Consider the following 20,092-nt stretch of genomic DNA (forward strand, 5'->3'; position numbering starts at 1 on the left):
AAGTAGTAAGTCAATAACTTTAATACAGAACACTTTTTATAGACAAAAAGATAAATATTTACACAAGAAACAAACAAGCAATAATTTAGAAGTTAATTCAACAAAATTTAAAATAAGCCCAAGTCCATGGGATTTCAGGATGAGTATGTTAGCCTTTTGCCTCAGTGAAAGATACCGAGGGAAACACATAGGAAGGATTTATTTTTACTTCAGTTGCAGAGGTTACAATCTATGGCTGGCCAACTCCATTATTTCTGGGTCTAAGGTAAAGAGAACATCAGTGGGGCTGGGAATGTGGCTTAGCGGTAGAGTGTTTGCCTAATGCATAGCCCTGGGTTTGATCCCTCAGTACCATATAAACAAAAAAGCCAGAAGTCACGCTGTGGCTCAAGTGGTACAGTGCTAGCCTTGAGCAAAAAAAGAAGCTCACGGACAATGCCCAGGCCCTGAGTTCAAGCTCCAGGACAAAAGGTGGGGGGCGGGGCAGAAGGGTGTATGTGAGGAGCATAGCGGCTCACTGATGGCAACTAGAAAACCCATAAAGAGAAACAGGAAGAGCCAGGGACCAGAACCCGGTTTTGAAGGCATGCCCCTAGTCACCTACTACCTACAGCTAGGCCCAGACTTCTGCCTCCCAATATTGCCATCAAATTAGGAATCCATCAGTGGATGAATCTACTGATTAGGTCAGACCACCCCTTGATCCAATGAGTATCACACAACTGGATCTACCAGCTGAGGAATAAGCCTTTAACACACAAGCCTTTTGAAAGACACTTTATATCCATAGTGTAACAGCTCAAAGTAGTCAAACTCAGCAGTCATATGCCCATTTACCTTTTTTCTCCTTCTTCCTTCTTGGATCACAGATGTGAGGTCTAAAAAAGCAGTGAGTATCAATCAAAAAGTCTCATCCTACAGCCACAATGGACTGCTTGCTATTTCCTGTACACCCTTCCTATTTTTCTATTTCTGCCTACTGTTCTGTTCAATGAATGCCTTTCTTTCTCAATGTCTAATCACATTTTCCTGTGAAACAAGCAGGGGATTTTATCTGTATACTCCTTAGTCACTGTGACCTTGTATTGCAGTTATTCATGTGCATGTCTTATCTACCCAACTGAAGCATGATCTCAATAAGATCAAAGCCTGTACTTGTATATTTCCCTCCAGGTCAGTCTGTTTCCAAAATCCACATTATTTTTATTAAACCTATTCTATTTCACAATTCTTAACACTTCAGTAGCTAGGTGCCCAACAGCAATATACTCAATCTAATCATACTGGGTACCACAAAAGCCACATTAGTACAAGCAAGAAGATAGAATTGTTGTATAAATTATTTTCAGATAGGCAAATAGAGGTATATAAAACAGAAAAGCCTAAACTGTGTCTAATGTGAAAAACGAGTCTTACATGGAGATGTTGGGGTTTTACCAGATTTTTGAAGAATTACCCAAATTGAGCCTACTCTAGGCTCAGTCTTTCTTTATTACCTTCCAGGCATATTTATAAGAAGGATCTCTACTTCAGACTCACTCACTCGTCACTATTTTCCGGGAGGTACCCCTGAAATATAAGTACAGCAAAGTGGTATCATGTCATAACCCTCTATCTAGGCCCAAAATGTACACAGTTAATGCCTGCAACTTCTCTAACTCTGAGGATCTAGTTCTAACTCATCCTTAACCACTTTGACTCTTACTCTCTGCCTTTCATCTTCCCCTTCCTACCCAGCTGTTTATCTTTGTATTAGCACCAAAGAAATACAGACCTCAGAAAAATGACTGACAGGAAAAAGTAGGCAGTAATAATAGCAGCTACCATTTACTGAACATCTAGGTACACTGTAGTCCTCTATACTTTATAAAGTGTCTAAAAATCTTATGACAATCCTTATATTATCTGAATAATTTTATAAATTAGAAACCTGGTCCTGGAAGAGGTAAACTATTACTTAACTGGCAAATATTACAGCTGAAATTTCAGTTCACATGCGTAGTTCCAAAGCCAACATTTCTTCTACTCTATCATATTGACAAAAATGAAATGTTCACTCTGTTCTTCTGGCTTTCACCCTGGTCACTAGTCCAATAATCTACTGTCAGTATAGTAGCCAGTGTGATCCTCTGCTTAAATATTCTTTGCTCAAATCCCTGTAATGGCTGTGTCCTTGCTCAGAGAAGAGCCAGCGTCCTTTACCCAATTATCTCTCTGGTCTCCTAGTTTCTCTCTTACTCCATCCATTCCAACTATCTTTTAGCCTGTTCCCACTCCTAGATCTTTGAATTTTCTGTTCTCTGTGCCTGCAACGTTTCCTTAGGTCCCTGCTCAAATGCCATCTTCTCCATAGGAATTTCCTGACCACCCATTTTAAACTGCAACTTCAGTTCTTCCTACTCTCTTCTTCTGTTTTATTTTTCCCTCTAACATGCCTATTACAACTTGACATTTTGTATACTTATTTTTTCATTGTCTGCCTACCTCTATAGAATGTGAGCCTGTGAGACAATAGGGACTTGATACATATTCTCTTTACTGTTTCTGATATATAGGAGGTATCAGTAAATATTTATTGAATGGGTAAATGGGAAGCTTTATTCTTCGTAAGTGTCTGGATAAAAATGATTTCAATGCAGTTCCCAGGAAGAAAGGACTTTGGGGTATTGTTTTTTACATTAATATTTTTATTATTATCTTTAAGGAGTTGTAAAAAGGAGTTGCCATTTAACAAAGCAGTCTATAAACAGATCTTGATCAATGGCACACTTTCATCATTCTCACCCATCCCTCTCAACCCACCTCTTTTCTAACTTTTCTTAATTTTGTAGGATATACATTTAATTCTTTTTTTTTTTTTAATTTTTTTTTTTCGGCCAGTCCTGGGCCTTGGACTCAGGGCCCGAGCACTGTCCCTGGCTTCTTCCCGCTCAAGGCTAGCACTCTGCCACTTGAGCCACAGCGCCGCTTCTGGCCGTTTTCTGTATATGTGGTGCTGGGGAATCGAACCTAGGGCCTCGTGTATCCGAGGCAGGCACTCTTGCCACTAGGCTATATCCCCAGCCCACATTTAATTCTTAACTACATTCTGCCCACTTCTCTTCATTGTCTGCTCTTCTCCCCTTGCCTTCAAGTACCTATTTCCTGGTATTTATTTTGTTGAAGTTCAATTTTGCCAGAAAGTGTAAAGGCATCTTGCTTTTGGTTTGCAGTCTAAATAAACTTAACAAACCTTAATCAAACAATGTTTTAAAAGAATATGCCTTCTATTTTTTCAGAGTTCTGATTAGCCATATCATTGAGCAAACTGAGCAGACAAGCCAACTTAACCACAGTGTAGTATTATAATCAAATAAAACTTACAGCAAAGTTAATCAAACATATATTTAATGATATGCATAATTGTTATTGTGCTGCACGGTAACTAGGCATAAATGGGAGACACTTCATGTAAATGACTCTAATTACTATTTCTTTTACACAGTCAAACCAAGCATGTCTAGGATCAGCTTCAGGGGAAAAAGAGAAAGGAGGGGAAAGCTGGGTACTTAATTCTGGAAGGGAAAACCCTTCAGGAAATGGGTTCATATCTTGAGGCTAGGTTACTGGCTTCAAGAATAACTTTCCCTTCTGCAGTATGAGAAGACTCCTTAATGAAAGATTTATAAATTAGGTTGGGGGTCTGGCCTCTGTCTCGTCATAAAGCTGAGAGGAATAAGAAATAATCAATTAACTGTCTTTGATTTAAAAAAAAAAAAAAGTTGGCCACAAGCAAGCTGATAGGGAAACTAAGTAAAAGCTAGAGGCTGAGTAGCTCACACCTGTAGTCTAGCTACCTATAAGGCTGAAATGTATCAAGGTTTGAAGTCAACCCAGGTACTAAAGTCTCAGATTCTTATCTTTAATTAACCACCAAAAAGCTTGAAGTGAAGCTGAGGCTCAAGTGGTAGAGTGCCAGCCTTAAGTACAAAAACTAAGGGGCAGTGCCCAGGCCCTAAGTTCAAACCCCAGTACTGGTAACCAAAAAATAAAAAAGGGGGCTGGGAATATGACCTAGTGGCAAGAGTGCTTGCCTCATATACATGAAGCCCTAGGTTCGATTCCTCAGCACCACCTACACAGAAAAGGCCAGAAGTGGTGCTGTGGCGAGAGAGAGAGAGAGAGAGAGAGAGAGAGAGAGAGAGAGAGAGAGAGAGAGAGAGGGAGGGAGGGAGAGAGAGAGAGAGAGGGAGGAAGAGAGAGAGAGAGGAAAAAGAAGGAGGAGGAGGAGGAAGAGGAGGAGGAGGAGGAGGAAGAGGAAAAGGGAAAAAAGTTCCCAGCACCTGTGATCTTAGGGGCTGGGGATATGGCCTAGTGGCAAGAGTGCTTGCCCCGTATACATGAGGCCCTGGGTTCAATTCCCCAGCACCACATATATAGAAAATGGCCAGAAGTGGCGCTGTGGCTCAAGTGGCAGAGTGCTAGCCTTGAGCAAAAGGAAGCAAGGGACAGTGCTCAGGCCCTGAGTTTAAGGCCCAGGACTGGCAAAAAACAAACCAAAAAAAAAAAAAAAAGATGAGATCTAATGAGAATCAACTATACACACATACATAACAGGTATTCTCATAATTCCTCTACTTCCCAAACCTACCCACACCCTCAAACTCTGTTCCAAAGGTAACATGAATGAGTAAACAGTGGGATGGTTCCAGTGAGAAGTCACTGCTGTTTACTCTCACAGGGACTAAGATCATCAGAGATGGTGATCTAGGTTATCATAGGGCCTACCGTGTGGTCCAAAGACAAAGATCTAGGTTAACAAGCTAGTTAACAAGCTCTTAGAGGAGGCTGTTAATTAGAGGTCATTTCCCTTGCTATTCCCTTGTTATTTACATCCACAGGAGGGTAAAAGATCCTCTGTACCACTGTGAGTTTATCTAGCCATAGCTTTACAGTCCTGAAAAGCCTACCCTCCACAAGACACCTCCCAACCCCCTGTACTTCTTTCTCTCTCCCTCTGTACCTCTTTTCCAGGGACATTCATTTGGTATCATTTTTGTAATTAACTTCTTAAATATTTATTTCCCCAAAATGACTGCAAGCTTCTTGATGACAGAAATCTTGTCTTAAACTTCTTGTTTTGTTTTGTTTTTTTTTTTGCCAGTCCTGGAGCTTGAACTCAGGGCCTGAGCACTGTCCCTGGCTTCTTTTTGCTCAAGGCTAGCACTCTGCCACTTGAGCCACAGCGCCACTTCTGGCCTTTTCTATATATGTGGTGCTGAGGAATCAAACCCAGGGCTTCATGTAATTGAGGCAAGCACTCTTGCCACTATTCCCAGCCCCTTAAACTTCTTTAGTAATCTATATGCAGCTTATCACCACCATTAAAAGACAAAACAGTGATCAGTATATATTTGCATACATTAAAAGTCTATAGGAATCACTGATAGAAAAGAAATCTGGTTCTAGGTAGACAAGATGGCATTGAAAAGAAGAATGTAATATTCCACATAGTGTAAAGCAAAGATGAAAAGTGTGACTGTCATTCAGGATACAGCTGATGTTTCCAGAGGTCTGAGACATTAGGATTACAACTATAAGACCAAGAATACTAGGACTTCTCATTATAACAGAAGACACATTTACATCTGCAATGTCTGAAAGTCCACAAGATCCTGAATGCAATCCATTACAGCAGCATTAGACAAGGTCACTGCTGGTCCTGGACCCCACAGAATAAGGAGAACTAGAATGCATGATGAAGGCAGTGTGTCTCTTGGTATACTTGCACAACTGATAGTGTCAGCTTAACAAGTTTGAGGAAAACAATCTAATTCTGATAACATATGTTTATATCTAGTCTGAGAAAATTCAGAAGCAAACACAAATCATTTCAACCCCAAGTATTTGGGATTGTTTCTGCACTACATTCTAGTAAAAAATAGTTCAAAAGCAAGTATCATGTAACTGAAAGATACCTGACAATAACAAATAACAAAACTTTCTATTTAGGCGCAAACAAGCATAGTTCAGTATAGGAGATGTCAATACAAGTTATCCTATTACTTCGTATTAATTTCGTATTAATTCTGCCCTCAAAGAGGTCAACTACTTCTACAGCTCAAAGAGACATTCAGCTTTTAGAATTCATTTATTTCTGGACCTAAGGGCTGAAAATGACTCAGATGACTAATACCAGCTGTGTAAGTATGCTTGGTGAGTTAAGTCTCTTCTCTCATTGGTCAAATGATCAGTCTCAAAATTCTTTTAGTAACCAGAATTCTCAATAGCAACACACACACACACACACACACACACACACACACACACACACACACACACCAGAGTAAAGAGTGATGTCAAATTAAAACTGCATCTAAATTGGGCACCAGTGACTCATACCTAATAATCCTAGCTACTCAGGAAGATGAGAATTCTGGTTTAAGCAGCCCTAGCAGAAAATCTGAGACACCATCTCAAATTAACCAGCAAAGTGCAGGACTAGAGGCATGACTCAAGTGGTAGAGTACCAGCCATGTGTGAGCAAGCCAAGCAAGTGTGCAAGCTTTAGTACTGGCACAAAAAAACTGCCATCTAGGCAGGCTTGGTGGCTCAAATCTATAATCCTCGCTATTAGGGAGGTGAAAATAGGGAAGATTGAGATCCAAGGCTAGCTCAGGAAAAAGGGAGACATGACCTAAAAAAAGAAAAATAAATAAATAAATAAAATAAAGCCAGGCATGTTGACTCGCATCTGTAATCCTAGCTAACTGGGAAGTAAAGACTGGAAAGACAGCAGTTCAAGGTAAACCTGAAAAAAAAAGTTCTTGGGAACCCAATTCAACCAGTTAAAAGCAGAGTATGGTGGTGTGTGCTTGGCATCCCAAGTTATGCAAGGAGCATAAATAAGAGGATCACATTTCAAGGCTATCTAGGAATAAACACGAGCCAGACCCTACTAAAAACATAACTAAAGCATAAGGGGCCCAAGGTATGGCCCAAGTGGAAGAGCACCTGATAGGTAAACACCAAGATCCTAGATTCAAATACTAGTACTGCCAAAATAAAAATGAAGCTGGCACCAGTGACTCACACCTGTAATCCTAGCTACTCAGGAGGCTGAGATCTGAGGATCAAAGTCAGCCCAGGCAGGAAAGTCTGTGAGACTTTTATCTCCAATTAACCACCAGAAAACCAAAAGTGGCGCTGGGGCTCAAAGTGGTAGAGCACTAGCCTTGAGCAAAAGAGCTTAGGGATAGCACCCAGGCCCTGAGTTCAAGCCCCATGACTGACAAAAACAGACCCACAAAAAACAAAAACAAAAAGAGCCCCTAGGCAGTGCCCAGGCCCTAAATTCAAAACCTCAAGACTGGCACAAGAAAAAAAAAAAAAAGCTATGTATTAAGACTCTATAAAGGGGTTGGGAATATGGCCTAGTGGCAAGAGTGCCTGCCTCGTATACATGAAGCTCTAGGTTCAATTCCTTGGCACCACATATATAGAAAAGGCCAGAAGTTGCACTGTGGCTCAAGTTAGCAGAGTGCTAACCTTGAGCAAAATGAAGCCAGGGACAGTGCTCTCAGGCCCTGAGTTCAAGCCCCAGGACTGGCAACAAACAAAACAAAAACAAAAAGACTCTGTAAAGTGATGAGAATATCTTTGACCTAGGAATCTCCTTGTGTATTTACTATTGCTAGATAGGCACTGTGTTAATCCCTTTTCTTAAGATATCTCATTTTAATTTCAAAAAATTAAATAAGTTAAGTACTACTAATTGGCAGATGCATAAAGGGTCCCCAAGTCACAACAACTTCGCACATAATAGGCTTGATGGCATGTAATTATAATTGAGAACTTGAAGCATTTAAAAATACAATGGCTAAGTAAACAGAATCATTACAGAATAGCCCATAAAATATTAAATAGGTATTGAAAATATTTTTACAGCCAAATGCTGGTGGCTTACTCCTGTAAACCTAGCTACTCAGAAGGCTGAGATCTGAAGATTGTTGTTCAAAGCCAGCCCAGGCAGGAAAGTCATTGAGATTCTTATCTCCACTGAACCACCAGAAAAACCTGAAATGGCACTGTGGCTCAAAGTGGTAGAGCACTAGTCTTGAGCAAAAAGAGTATCTAGGCCCCAAGTTCAAGCCCCACAACTAACCAAAAAATATATTTAATTATATGCCTTGTACTTGCTGACCAAGTGTTCTATCATGTGACCCATGCCCCCAATCTACCAACACCTTCTTATTTAGTCAGAGGGAAATTTATGTTATACATTAAAAAAGGAGAAGACAAAATTTTACAGGCAGGTCTCCAGCTATGAAAAAATATATCTGCAATAGAAAGCCCTAAATTTACTAATAGAGACAAGTTGAGAATAACATACACATCTAGCATGGTCCCACTTATATAAAGTATCCAAATAATTTTAAGTATTCACAAATGTAAGTCATTATTATTATTATAATTCATAAGCAGAAAAATCACCAAACATTAAATTACAAGCTAAGGTGTTATTAATAACTAAGATTTCTGAGTGGTAGCACTTGTCTATAGTCTTATGTGGGAAGCAGGGATGAGAGGATTATGGTTCAAGAACAGTCTGTGCAAAAAAAAAAAAAAAAAGTGTGATACCTTATCTCAAAACAAGCTGAGCAGTATCTGTGGCTTACACTTGTAATCATAGCAACATGGCAGGCAGAGATCAGAAAGATAGAAGTTCCAGCCCAGCCTGGATAAAAAGTTCACAGATTTCAACATGCCTGTCATCCCAGTTATGGTGGGAAGCATAAACAGGAGGTCTCGGTCCAGGCTAGCCCTGGCAAAAAAAAGAGAGATTCTATCTAAAAAATAATAAAGAGCAAAAATGGTTGGGAGAATGGCTCAAGAAGTAGAGCATCCACCAAGCTAGTATAAAAGAATGAGTTTAAACCCCAATAGTATCAATCAGTAAACAAATAAAACCCCAAGTTGGGTTGTGGTGGTACACATTTATAATCCCTGCTATTTGGAAGACAGATATAAGAATTATAGTCCAAAACTGACCCAAGACAAAAGCATGACACTATCTGAAAATAAACTAGGAGCAAAAGGGGCTGGGCTATGGCTCCAGAGGTAAGGCATTTGAAAGTGTGAGGCCCTGAGTTCATTCTCCAGTACCATCAAACAAACAACAAATTGAAAATACTAAGACATACACTACCTTAGGAAAATGAAGGAAAAAAATACCTCTCCTGGCAATTTTAACTGTTTGTGTCAATACTGAAGTCTGAACTCAAGCTAGTGAGGCAGGTGCCATAACATTCGAGTTACACACCTCCAGCTTTTTTTTTTTTTTTGCTTTGTTATTGTTCAGATAAGGTTTTATGTTTCTGCCCAAGGATGGCCTCAGGCCTTGATCATCCTTCATGTAACTCTTATGTAGCTAGGATTACAGCATGCAAAGCCATGCCTGGTTCAGGCAATTTTAACATTAAAAAAAAATTCACAACTAACAAATGCTTATATACATACATTTAAGTTATGGAAATTAAGCAGCACTAAGAATGCTTTAACACTTCTAATTATCTAAGAGCTACATGCAGTATTCTGAACCACAGTGAGGTAGTATAATGACACTATTGCATTTATAGGTTAAAATCATAGACAGAAAGCTAGGATCCAGGTGGTAGTCAAGGATGTGATTAGTAAACTTTTCTTGGTCAGTATCTTACCCTGGTACCAGCCTCTACAGAGGTAATTCAGCAGAGAAGTGTAGGACATGAATATAAACTAGTGATATTTTTCAGCTGCTGTCTCTGGGTAAAATTTCTACTAAAATAAAACCACAAGAAACCCAGGGCGGGCTGGGGATATGGCCTAGTGGCAAGAGTGCCTGCCTCATATACATGAGGCCCTGGGTTTGATTCCCCAGCACCATATATACAGAAAATGGCCAGAAGTGGCGCTGTGGCTCAAGTGGCAGAGTGCTAGCCTTGAGCAAAAAGAAGCCAGGGACAGTGCTCAGGCCCTGAGTCCAAGCCCCAGGACTGGCCAAAAAGAAAAAAGAAAAAAAGAAACCCAGGGCTGGGAACTCACACCTGTAATCCTAACTACTCAGGAGGCTGAGATCAAGAGGACTGTGGCTTAAAGCTAAGCCTAAGCAGAAAAGAGAGATTCTATCTCCATAAAGCAGCAAAAAGCCAGGCTAGAGACATGGCTCAAGTGACAGGGCACCAGCTGGTTAAGCAAACTAAGCACTTATGAGGCCGAGTTGAAACCTCGACAGTGGTTTAAAAAACAAACAGCAGCAAAAAGAACAACTTACTTTTAATGAAAAAATGGGCAATTCTAGAACATGGGTTTGATGGTCCTATAGCAACAAGTAAGTTAAGCATTAAAAGGAAAACAAGTTTTGGTGGTTCACGCCTTTAATCCTAGCTACTGAGGAGATAAGATCTGAGTACTACCATTCAGAATCTGCCAGGGCAGACAAATTCTCAAGGCTCTTGTTCCAAATTAACTAGCAAAAAGGTGAAACTGGAAGTGTGGCCAAGTGGCAGAGCATCACCCATGAGCAGAAAAGGCCAAGTAACAGCTCGAAGCCCTGAGTTCAAGCCTCAATACTTACACACACATATACATACACACCTTCTCCTGAGGCACACATAACAAGGTAGTACATCTACTAGAAGGAATAAAGAACACAAAGAATGGCTATGCTCTGGTAGTTCATGCCTATAATAATCTTAGCTATTCAGTAGGTTGAGCTCTGAGAACTGAGGTTCACAGCCAGCCCTGGGCACGAAAAGTCTGTGAGACTCCTATCTCCAATTAACCACCAAAAAGTTGAAAGTGGATCTAGGGCTAAGTGGCAGACAGCTAGCCTTGAGCAGACCTGCTCAGGGACAGCACTCAGGCCTTGAGTTCAAGCCCTAGGACTGCCACAAAACAACAACAAACAAACACAAAGAACACTGGACAGAAAACAATAAGCCAGGCATGACAGTGCCTGCTTGTAATTCCAACAGCCTGGAAGGCTGAGATTGGGAGAATCTCATTTAGGACAAAAGTTTGCAAAATTTCATCTCAACAAACAAGTTGGGTGTTGCAATGGGCACCTATAATCCCAGTATAGGTAGAAAGATTGTGGTCCGAGGCCAGCCTTGAACAAATACCACAAAACCTTACCCCCAAAACTCCATAAAAAAAAGCACCAAGGTATAGCTCAAGTAATAGAGTGCCTGGTTACAAAGAACAAGGCTCTGTGTTCAAATCTTAGGACAAAGAAAAAAGCAAAACAAAATAACTTCTAAAGCTGGAATATGGCCTAGTGGTAAAGTGCTTGCATCCTATACATGAAGCCCTGGGTTCAATTCCTCAGCACCACATAAAAAAAAAAAAAGCCAGAAGTGGGGCTGTGGCTCAAGTAGTAGAGTGCCAGCCTTGAGCAAAAAGAAGCCAGGGACAGTGCTCAGGCCCTGAGTTCAAGCCCCAGGACTGGCAAAAAATAATTAAATAAAAATAACTTCTGTCTGTTTCCCCTGCATCATATTGTACAAGATTACAAACTGCCACACAAAGAAAGTACAAGTCTGCTTACCTGGTGAGTTATTACCTTTGTCTTCATCCACCAGACCATTGCAGTACATGGCATGCTGCTCGATCTTAGAACGCGGGAAGCTGCGGTCACACAGTGGGCAGGACACTTGGTTATTAGATGTGAAGGCAGGAGTAGGTGTCTTCTTCTTGGCATTGTCCCTGTTATCAACCTGAACAACATGGAAAATGGCTATTTTAGATTATAAAGTATCTTTACTCCCACAGAACTGCAGGAGGCTCCATTTCATATTTCAATTACTTCTAAAGAGACAATACCAATGAGTCAAACATAGAACCAGGGAATAGGAGCTACTTATAGGCAATATTTGTTCAGGGCTTTCCAATTACCGTAGACCCTTGGTATCCGTGGGCCTCTCTCCCAAGGACACTACAGAAGACAAACTGCACATGCTCAGTGCTCAGAGTTCAGTGCTGCACCGTGGATGCTAGATTTATTTTCCCACATCACTCCCCAGCTTCTGAAGACATTGACACCATTCAACAAACCTAACATTTTCATTTTATCACTTAAACTAAGCACATTAACCCTTTCAGGCACCATATCCTTTTGGGAAATTTTATTTTCACAAAATTAAGAGAGGAAATACTTAGCAGATCACACAACAATTTAAACAGAGCTTAAAAACATGGGACTGTGTGAGAACTTCTCCACATCTACTGAGATATGTAATGCATTCAGTAACACTCAGAATTAATGTGTTTTGTTTCTGAAATTTCTTTTGAATATATGTGTGCATGTGTGTATGTCTTTTTTGTTTGTTTGTTTTTGTTTTTGGCCAGTCCTGGGGCTTGGACTCAGGGCCTGAGCACTGTCCCTGGCTTCTTCCCGCTCAAGGCTAGCACTCTGCCACTTGAGCCACAGCGCCACTTCTGGCCATTTTCTGTATATGTGGTGCTGGGGAATTGAACCCAGGGCCTCATGTATACGAGGCAAGCACTCTTGCCACTAGGCCATATCCCCAGCCATGTGTATATGTTTGTATGTATGTAATTGGTGGTACTGGGATTTGGACTTAGAGCTTTGTGCTTGCTAGGTAGATGCTCAACCACCTGAGCCATCTCCTACTCAGACTTTTCTTACTTATTTTGGGGATAGGGTCTTTATTTTATGCCTGGGCTGGCTTGGACTATGATCCTCTATTTTTTTTTTCTTCCCAAGTAGTTGGAATGAGAGGTGTGTGCCACCATACCTAGCTACTGGTTGAGATGGGAATCTCATGAACTTTTTGACCACAGCAGTCTCAAGCCTCAATCCTCCTGAGTGGCTCGGATCACAAGTGCAAACCACTGGCACTTGGCCTTATTGATAGATTGATTTTTGACTACACTTGGTCAAAACTGCAGGGGACAATCTACAAATAAGGTGAGCTTTCAATGTATACTAAAGACTACGCATTACTCACTTAACCAAAGCCTGACAAAGGGACTGACATATCCTTTTCCACATGAGAAAAGTGTTACCCAAAACAGGAAGGCAGTTTGCACCAAGTCATAAGTAAGTGGCAGGTTGATATTCAAACCAAGAACTATCTGGTTCCAAAACCTGAGAGCACCAACCTCTCCACCCTGCAGGGGCAACTCTCATTGTGAGTGTGTTTGTACTCGTTTCACATTTTGTCTGGCAGCAGTATCTGTTTTTTTAGGGGGAAGGAGGGGGGGTTCTCCTAGGGCTTGAAATCAGGGTCTAGGCACTGTCCCTGAACGTCTTTTGCCCAAGGCTAGCATTCTACCACTTGAGCCACACCTCCACTTTTGGATTTTTTGCTAATTACAGGTAAGAGTCTCATGTACTTTCCTACTGAGGCTGGCTTTGAACCACAATCCTCATCTCAGATTCCTAAATAGCAAGAATGACTGTGTGGGCCACCAGTGCCCAATAGCAGTAGCAACTTTAAAGACACTTTCAGTCTCACGATAAAACCATGATTAAATATGACTTTAAGATATAAGAAATTTAGGGGCTGGGGATATGGCCTAGTGGCAAGAGTGCTTGCCTCGTATACATGAGGCCCTGGGTTCGATTCCCCAGCACCACATATACAGAAAATGGCCAGAAGTGGCGCTATGGCTCAAGTGGTAGAGTGCTAGCCTTGAGCAAAAAAGAAGCCAGGGACAGTGCTCAGGCCCTGAGTTCACGGCCTAGGACTGGCCAAAAAAAAAAAAAAAAAAAGATATAAGAAATTTAAAAACAGAGAGCTTAAAGTTAGAATTAGTACAAGTAGGATTTAAGACAAGTCTGTGTTTAGACCAAAGATAAACCCCTTGTGTTTTATTTGTGACTTGTGGATTTAAAAAGGAACAAGACCCAAATACTGAAACACCCAAAGAAAAGTCATTAGTTAAGACAATCAATTTTCCAAAGCCACTCTTAAATCTGTTCTCTGTTGCTCCTCTCAGCAATGTTTTGCAGTCATCGTTTCTCCTCTGTCTCTCTCAGAGGAATTTTATGTCACTTGTCCAGGTCAGTCAAAGCCAAGAGTTCTACAGTGATGAATTCAGAGGAGTGTGTGAGTACTGCAGCACTACTGCTAACACGTGCTTCAAAGGACAGCACATCCTACCCAGTCAATGTGGAACTGCTCGGCTTTCACTTAGTGCAACAAACACTTGTGCTGTCATTTCACCTTTCACAGGGAGAAAAGAAGCCCTCTTCTGGTACAAGGACAAACACTGCCAATGGGTAAACAATGGGTATAGAAGTTAATTCTTCTGTTAATTAGGGATATTGTTTTGTTTGTTGTTTTGGTAGATTCGATCATCCCTAAAATCTACTGAGCCAGCAGAGATGGAAAGAGGGCATCTAAATAAATACCGAGGCTGGACACTAGTAGCTCATGCCTGTAATCCTAGTTATTCAGGAGGGTGAGATCTGATAACTGTACTTCAAAGCCAGCCCAGGCAGGAAAAGTCTAAAAGATTCATCTCCAATGAGCCACAAAAAGCTGGAAGTAGGGCTGGGGATATAGCCTAGTGGCAAGAGTGCCTGCCTCGGATACACGAGGCCCTAGGTTCGATTCCCCAGCACCCCATATACAGAAAACGGCCAGAAGCGGCGCTGTGGCTCAAGTGGCAGAGTGCTAGCCTTGAGTGGGAAGAAGCCAGGGACAGTGCTCAGGCCCTGAGTCCAAGGCCCACGACTGGCCAAAAAAAAAAAAAAAAAAAAAAAAAAAGCTGGAAGTAGAACTGTGGTTCAAGTGGTAGTGTACTAGCTTTGAGCAGCAAAGTTCAGGGACAGTGTGACCAGGCCCCGGGTTCAAGCCCCAGGACTGGTATAAAACAAAAACACACACAAACAAACAAATACAGAGTCAGTTTCTATAACTACTGGAAAATATCCTGTTTTTAACACAATTGCTTCTTGCTAAAAAGACACAATAGTAAGATGAGGAATGAATTGGCAATAGTTGAGTTCTGGTCCTATACCAAGTTGTACCAAATGTTTTCTGTAGCTATCCTTTAAAACAGCCTATAGCAGAGGCATCACCAGCTCTAGTATTTGAAAGATAAAGTAACCTGCTGATCCCAAAAGTTAACAAGCCTCTAATTGAGACCTGCTTCACATCAAAACTTGGAAGTTTGAGGTGCTACTACTATTCTAAGCTTAGTCACTGAGCTTCTGACATATCCAGGTTCATCCGTTCATAACCAGAGAAGGATATGATTCTCCAAGGCATTAAAACTGCAGTATCCTAAATCCCATTACTGTTTTTCTCAAGTGGTACTACTAGTGATGAACCTAAAGCCTCATGCTGACAGGCAAGTGCTCTACCATATGAGCCAGTCCCTGCACTAAATTCTAAGAGTACTTCAGGATATCCACAGATATCTGCAAACAGAACCAGTGAAAAGAAGACATTCAGTATGAGAAAGCCAATACAAGTCCACTTATTTGATGTGAAGTAGTACAGACAAGTATATTATAAATTCTAAACAGGACTTGGGTTCTTTGATGCAAAGAATGCAATCCTTTGTAGTCATAGATAGGGGGGAAATCAGCCTTGATGAACTAATGGCTTGTAGGGACTCTTCTTTGTGTAAGGATGACTGTGATAACAATATCAGTTCCCTTATTCCCATTTGTGTGAGATTAGACATGTTTTAAGATAGTACAACCATAGGCCATTCCAATCCTATTTTGACAGGATGTCAAAATGAACAAGTTTTGATGTGAAGCACCTATGTCCATCTTCCCAACCACCACTGGCACCAGGAGTCCTGTGAGTAGTGGCGCATTAAAAACTAGATACCCAGCAACCTACAGTGCAAAGGCTGGGAGAGAACAGAATTTCTACTGTAAAAGCTTTTTAAAAAACAAAATCTAGACGCTGGTAGCTCACACCTATAATGATACCTATTCAGGAGGGTGAGAGCTGAGGATCATGGCTTGAAGCTAGACCAGGCAGGAAAGTCCAAGAGACTTTTTATCTCCAGTTAACCACCAGAAAACCGGAAGTGGAGCTACAGCTCAAAGTGGTAGAAGGCTACCCTTGAGCAAAAGAGCTCAGGGACAGAGTCCAGACCCTGAGCTCAAGCCCCACGATTGCAAAAACATGTCACATGCTGGTGGCTCGCACCAGTAATTCTAGCTGCTCAGGAGGCTGAGATCTAAAGATAGAGATTCAAAGACAGTCTAGGTGAAAAAGCTCACAAGACTCCATCTCCAAAATAACATGCAAAAAAAGCTAGAAGTGGAGGTGTGGCTCAAGTGGGAGAGGACCAGCTGTCAGTAAATAAGCTAAACAAGAGCATGAGGCCCTGAGCTCAAGCTCTGTTACAGGCATAGGTGTGCATGTGTGAACACGTGCACATACACGTATACACACGTATACACACACACACACACACACCCTAGAGTATAAAAAGGATTCAGAATTAAGTCTCCCTTAAAGTACGTAGGATAAAAAAATAAATACAGCTGGTAGTGGCTCACGCCTTCAATCCTAGTTACTCAGGAGGCTGAGATCTGGGGATCAAGTTCAAAGCAAGCTGGGATGGAAAAGTCCATGAGACTCTTATCTCCAATAAACTACTCAGAAAAAAAAAACAGAAGTGGCAATGTGGTGCTGTGGGTCAAGTGGTAGAGCGCTAACCTTGAGCACAGAAAGGCTCAGGGACAGAGCCCAGGCCCTGAGCTTAAGCCCTGGGACTGACAAAAAAAGAAGCAAGTAAATACAAGTACAAACAAAATTTTTATTTCCACAAAGATATTTGTTCAGTTCTCAAGCTGCTTTACATGACAATAGATTAAAAATGAGTTTAAATTCTTTGTAAAAGAATTTTTGTAATTTAAGTTGTTTTGTCAGGTTCAGCAGGAAAACAGACACTAAGAATTACTGTTTAGCCTCTCAGTGCTAGCATTATAAATGTACTCCACCAGGCTCAGTTCCACACTAAGACTCTTAGAAGTATGAATTTCAGCTGGAAGCATGGCTCTAGTGGTACAGCACCTCCCAAGTGAAGTGCCAGACTTTGAAATCAGGCCCCACTTTACAACGCGAACCCCACTTTACCACGTGAACCTGAGATAAGCAGGCCCTGTGAGCAGACCCAGGACAAGCTTATTAGGGCCCAGCCGGTCAAGAACTCTAGCTGCTGGGAATGCTTAACTCTAACCAACCCTAGAATGCTTCGAGCCCTATGCCTCGAGCCCTGAGCCAATCAGATTTGTACCTGTGTCCTAATCTTGCTTGCTTGAACACCTGATTGCTGTAACTTTGTTTTTGCCTTTATAAGCCCTGTGTAATGGCAGCTCGAGGCTCCCTCCTAACCTCCACTGTGTCAGTGGGTAGGACGAGGCCCGAGTTGCAGCTCGCTTGAATAAAGCCTTGCCTTGCTTTTTTTTTTTTTTTTTTTGCCAGTCCTGGGCCTTGGACTCAGGGCCTGAGCACTGTCCCTGGCTTCTTTCCGCTCAAGGCCAGCACTCTGCCACTTGAGCCACAGCGCCGCTTCTGGCCGTTTTCTGTATATGTGGTGCTGGGGAATCGAACCTAGGGCCTCGTGTATCCGAGGCAGGCACTCTTGCCACTAGGCTATATCCCCAGCCCCCCTTGCCTTGCTTTTGCATTTCGGAACATCTGAGTCTCGGTGGCCTTCTTGGTGGTCGTCTCGCGACTTGGCACAACACCAGAAGGTAGTCCAGAGTTCAAATCCCAATACCACACACACACACAAAAAGGCATAAATTTCTTTTTTTCTGTCTTTTGCCAGTCCTGGACCTTAAACTCAGGGCCTGAGTACTGTCCCTGGCTTCTTTTTCGTTCAAGGCTAGCACTCTGCCACTTGAGCCACAATGCCACTTCTGGCCATTTTGTATATATGTGGGGCTGAGGAATCAGGGCTTCATGTATAGGAGGCAAGCACTCTTGCCACTAGGCCATATTCCCAGCCCGCCAAAAAGCATAAATTTCTACCAATCAGTTTTATCACTATCACCAGATATATGAAATTAGTTAGGAAAGATAATGTGATTCACTTATTTTATCTTGTCTTTGTATTTCTGATAGCATTTAGAAATGAGGGCGAAGAGGTTATAGGAGTGTTTTTTCCAAGATTGTTCCTCTCCATTACTTGTCAATAGGAAATGAAAGGTGCCCTACAACTTTAAAGACAAATCTATCTTCAAATTCTAGTTCTACCATTGAGCAATAGAAATTAGTAAAAACTACTCAAACATCCTAAACCTCAGCTTCCTCATCTATACCAGAAATAATAAAAGTACAAAAGAAATAGTAAATTAAAATGAAATGACTTTTTTTTGTGTGTGTGACAGATCTGGGGCTTTAATTTAAGGCCTGGGCACGGTCCTTGAGCTTTTGTAGGGCTAGGACTCTACCACTTAAACCACAGCTCCACATTTGCTATTTGGTGGTTAACTGGAGATAAGAGTCTCACAGACTGCCTGGGCTGGCTTTGAACCTTGATCCTCAGATCTCAGCCTATTGAGTTAACTAGGATTATAGGCATGAGCCACCAGTGCCTAGCTTGAAATAATCTTAATAAAAACTTCTCTGGGGCTGGGGATATGGCCTAGTGGCAAGAGTGCTTGACTCCCATACATGAAGCCCTGGGTTCAATTCCCCAGCACCACATATACAGAAAACAGCCAGAAGTGACGTTGTGGCTCAAGTAGCAGAGTGCTAGCCTTGAGCAAAAAGAAGAAGCCAGGGACAGTACTCAGGCTCTGAGTCCAAGCCCCATGACTGGCCAAAAAAAAAAAAAAAAAACTCTGGAATAAACATGTCAAAAAAATTAAAACCCTATGCCACCTAAATCTTTTCATCCAAAGTCAACATTATTTCAAAGAGAAAACAACTGGAATAAAGAAATGACTGAAGAAAAATTACTGAGAAGAATATTCACCTCCTTATCTCTCATTGTTCTTACTTCATCCAGGGTCTCTCTCCTACTTGGAAATGCTTCTCTTTCGAAGTTAAGAGTTTCAGGAGAACTTGGCTGTGTCTCTATAATTAGAAGAAATTTAAACAAAAAATTAATTTTGGGTTTTCATAGTTAAGAAATTTTACAGTCACAAAGAAAAATAAAACCATGTCCTTTGCAGAAAAATTGAAGGACACCACTTTATGCAAGACAACCCAAGCTCAAAAAACAATGTATCATATGTTTTCACTCATATGTGGAAGACATACATATTCACATTCATATAAATATATACACATATATATTCATATATGTACACACATACATATTTTATATGAATACAGGACATGAGCGTAACTAAGGGACTACCTAGGAGAAGAGAAAAAGGGAAAAAGATAAAGGATGAGTAAGTTTAAGTGCATATGAAAATAGCATATTGAGCTCTTATAAACTAAGATGAAAAAAATTATTTCAGAAGGCAAATCCTGTAAGTTTGATAGTACTCATTATACCTCAAAATGGCATTTTTGTGACTCACAAACACAATGTACAAGATGCTAAAATAGCTTCTCACTAAAGAATTAAATACATTTCTAGAATTAATTGTATTTTAATACATCACAATTTCTTGGAAAGTGGATACACACACACATACACACACACACACACACACACACACAGATTTTATCCTCTTGGTAGAAAAGCACAGAAGCCTCAAAATCTTTGCAAGTTAGTACCAGACATAGCATCATCAGACAGTCTGTTCAAATATAAGAGCACTCACTACCTGGACTACTGAATAATAATAAAAGTCTTATACTAGACCCTATGTGAATGACTGAAATGCTCAACCATAAAGACAACTTAAGAGATATTACTGACTCACAAGTAAACTGCTAGCACAAGGCACAGCAGGGAAATAATGTGGTCATGTTGTTTCTTTAACAAAGTAACACTAAAATATAGCCTAGTCCAGTGAAAGTGGCTCATGCCTAAGTAATCCTAACTACTCAGGAGACTGAGATCTGAGGATCACTGTTCAAAGCCAGCCTAGGCAGGAAAGTTCATGAGATTTTTATCTCCAATTAAACACAGAAAGCCAGAGAGAAGCTGGGGTTCACGTGGTGAG

At 41.1% G+C, this 20,092-nt stretch overlaps 1 protein-coding gene across 6 annotated transcripts in view; it reads right to left on the minus strand.

Annotated features, from left to right (window-relative positions):
* Positions 1-20,092, minus strand: part of Uimc1 (ubiquitin interaction motif containing 1) — an 86,897-nt gene that overhangs the window by 20,341 nt on the left and 46,464 nt on the right. For 3 of the 6 annotated variants that reach the window (XM_048333927.1, XM_048333923.1, XM_048333925.1), the window contains 2 exons: positions 18,946-19,046; positions 11,567-11,735 (listed from right to left, as the gene is read on the minus strand). In XM_048333927.1, the coding sequence (XP_048189884.1) occupies positions 11,567-11,735; positions 18,946-19,046 (270 nt within the window). The remainder of the gene's footprint in view (positions 1-11,566; positions 11,736-18,945; positions 19,047-20,092) is intronic. The other 3 variants (XM_048333928.1, XM_048333924.1, XM_048333926.1) reach the window with 2 other exon arrangements.

The sequence above is a fragment of the Perognathus longimembris genome, chromosome 25 (genome assembly GCF_023159225.1).
Source record: "Perognathus longimembris pacificus isolate PPM17 chromosome 25, ASM2315922v1, whole genome shotgun sequence".
Taxonomy (NCBI): domain Eukaryota; kingdom Metazoa; phylum Chordata; class Mammalia; order Rodentia; family Heteromyidae; genus Perognathus; species Perognathus longimembris.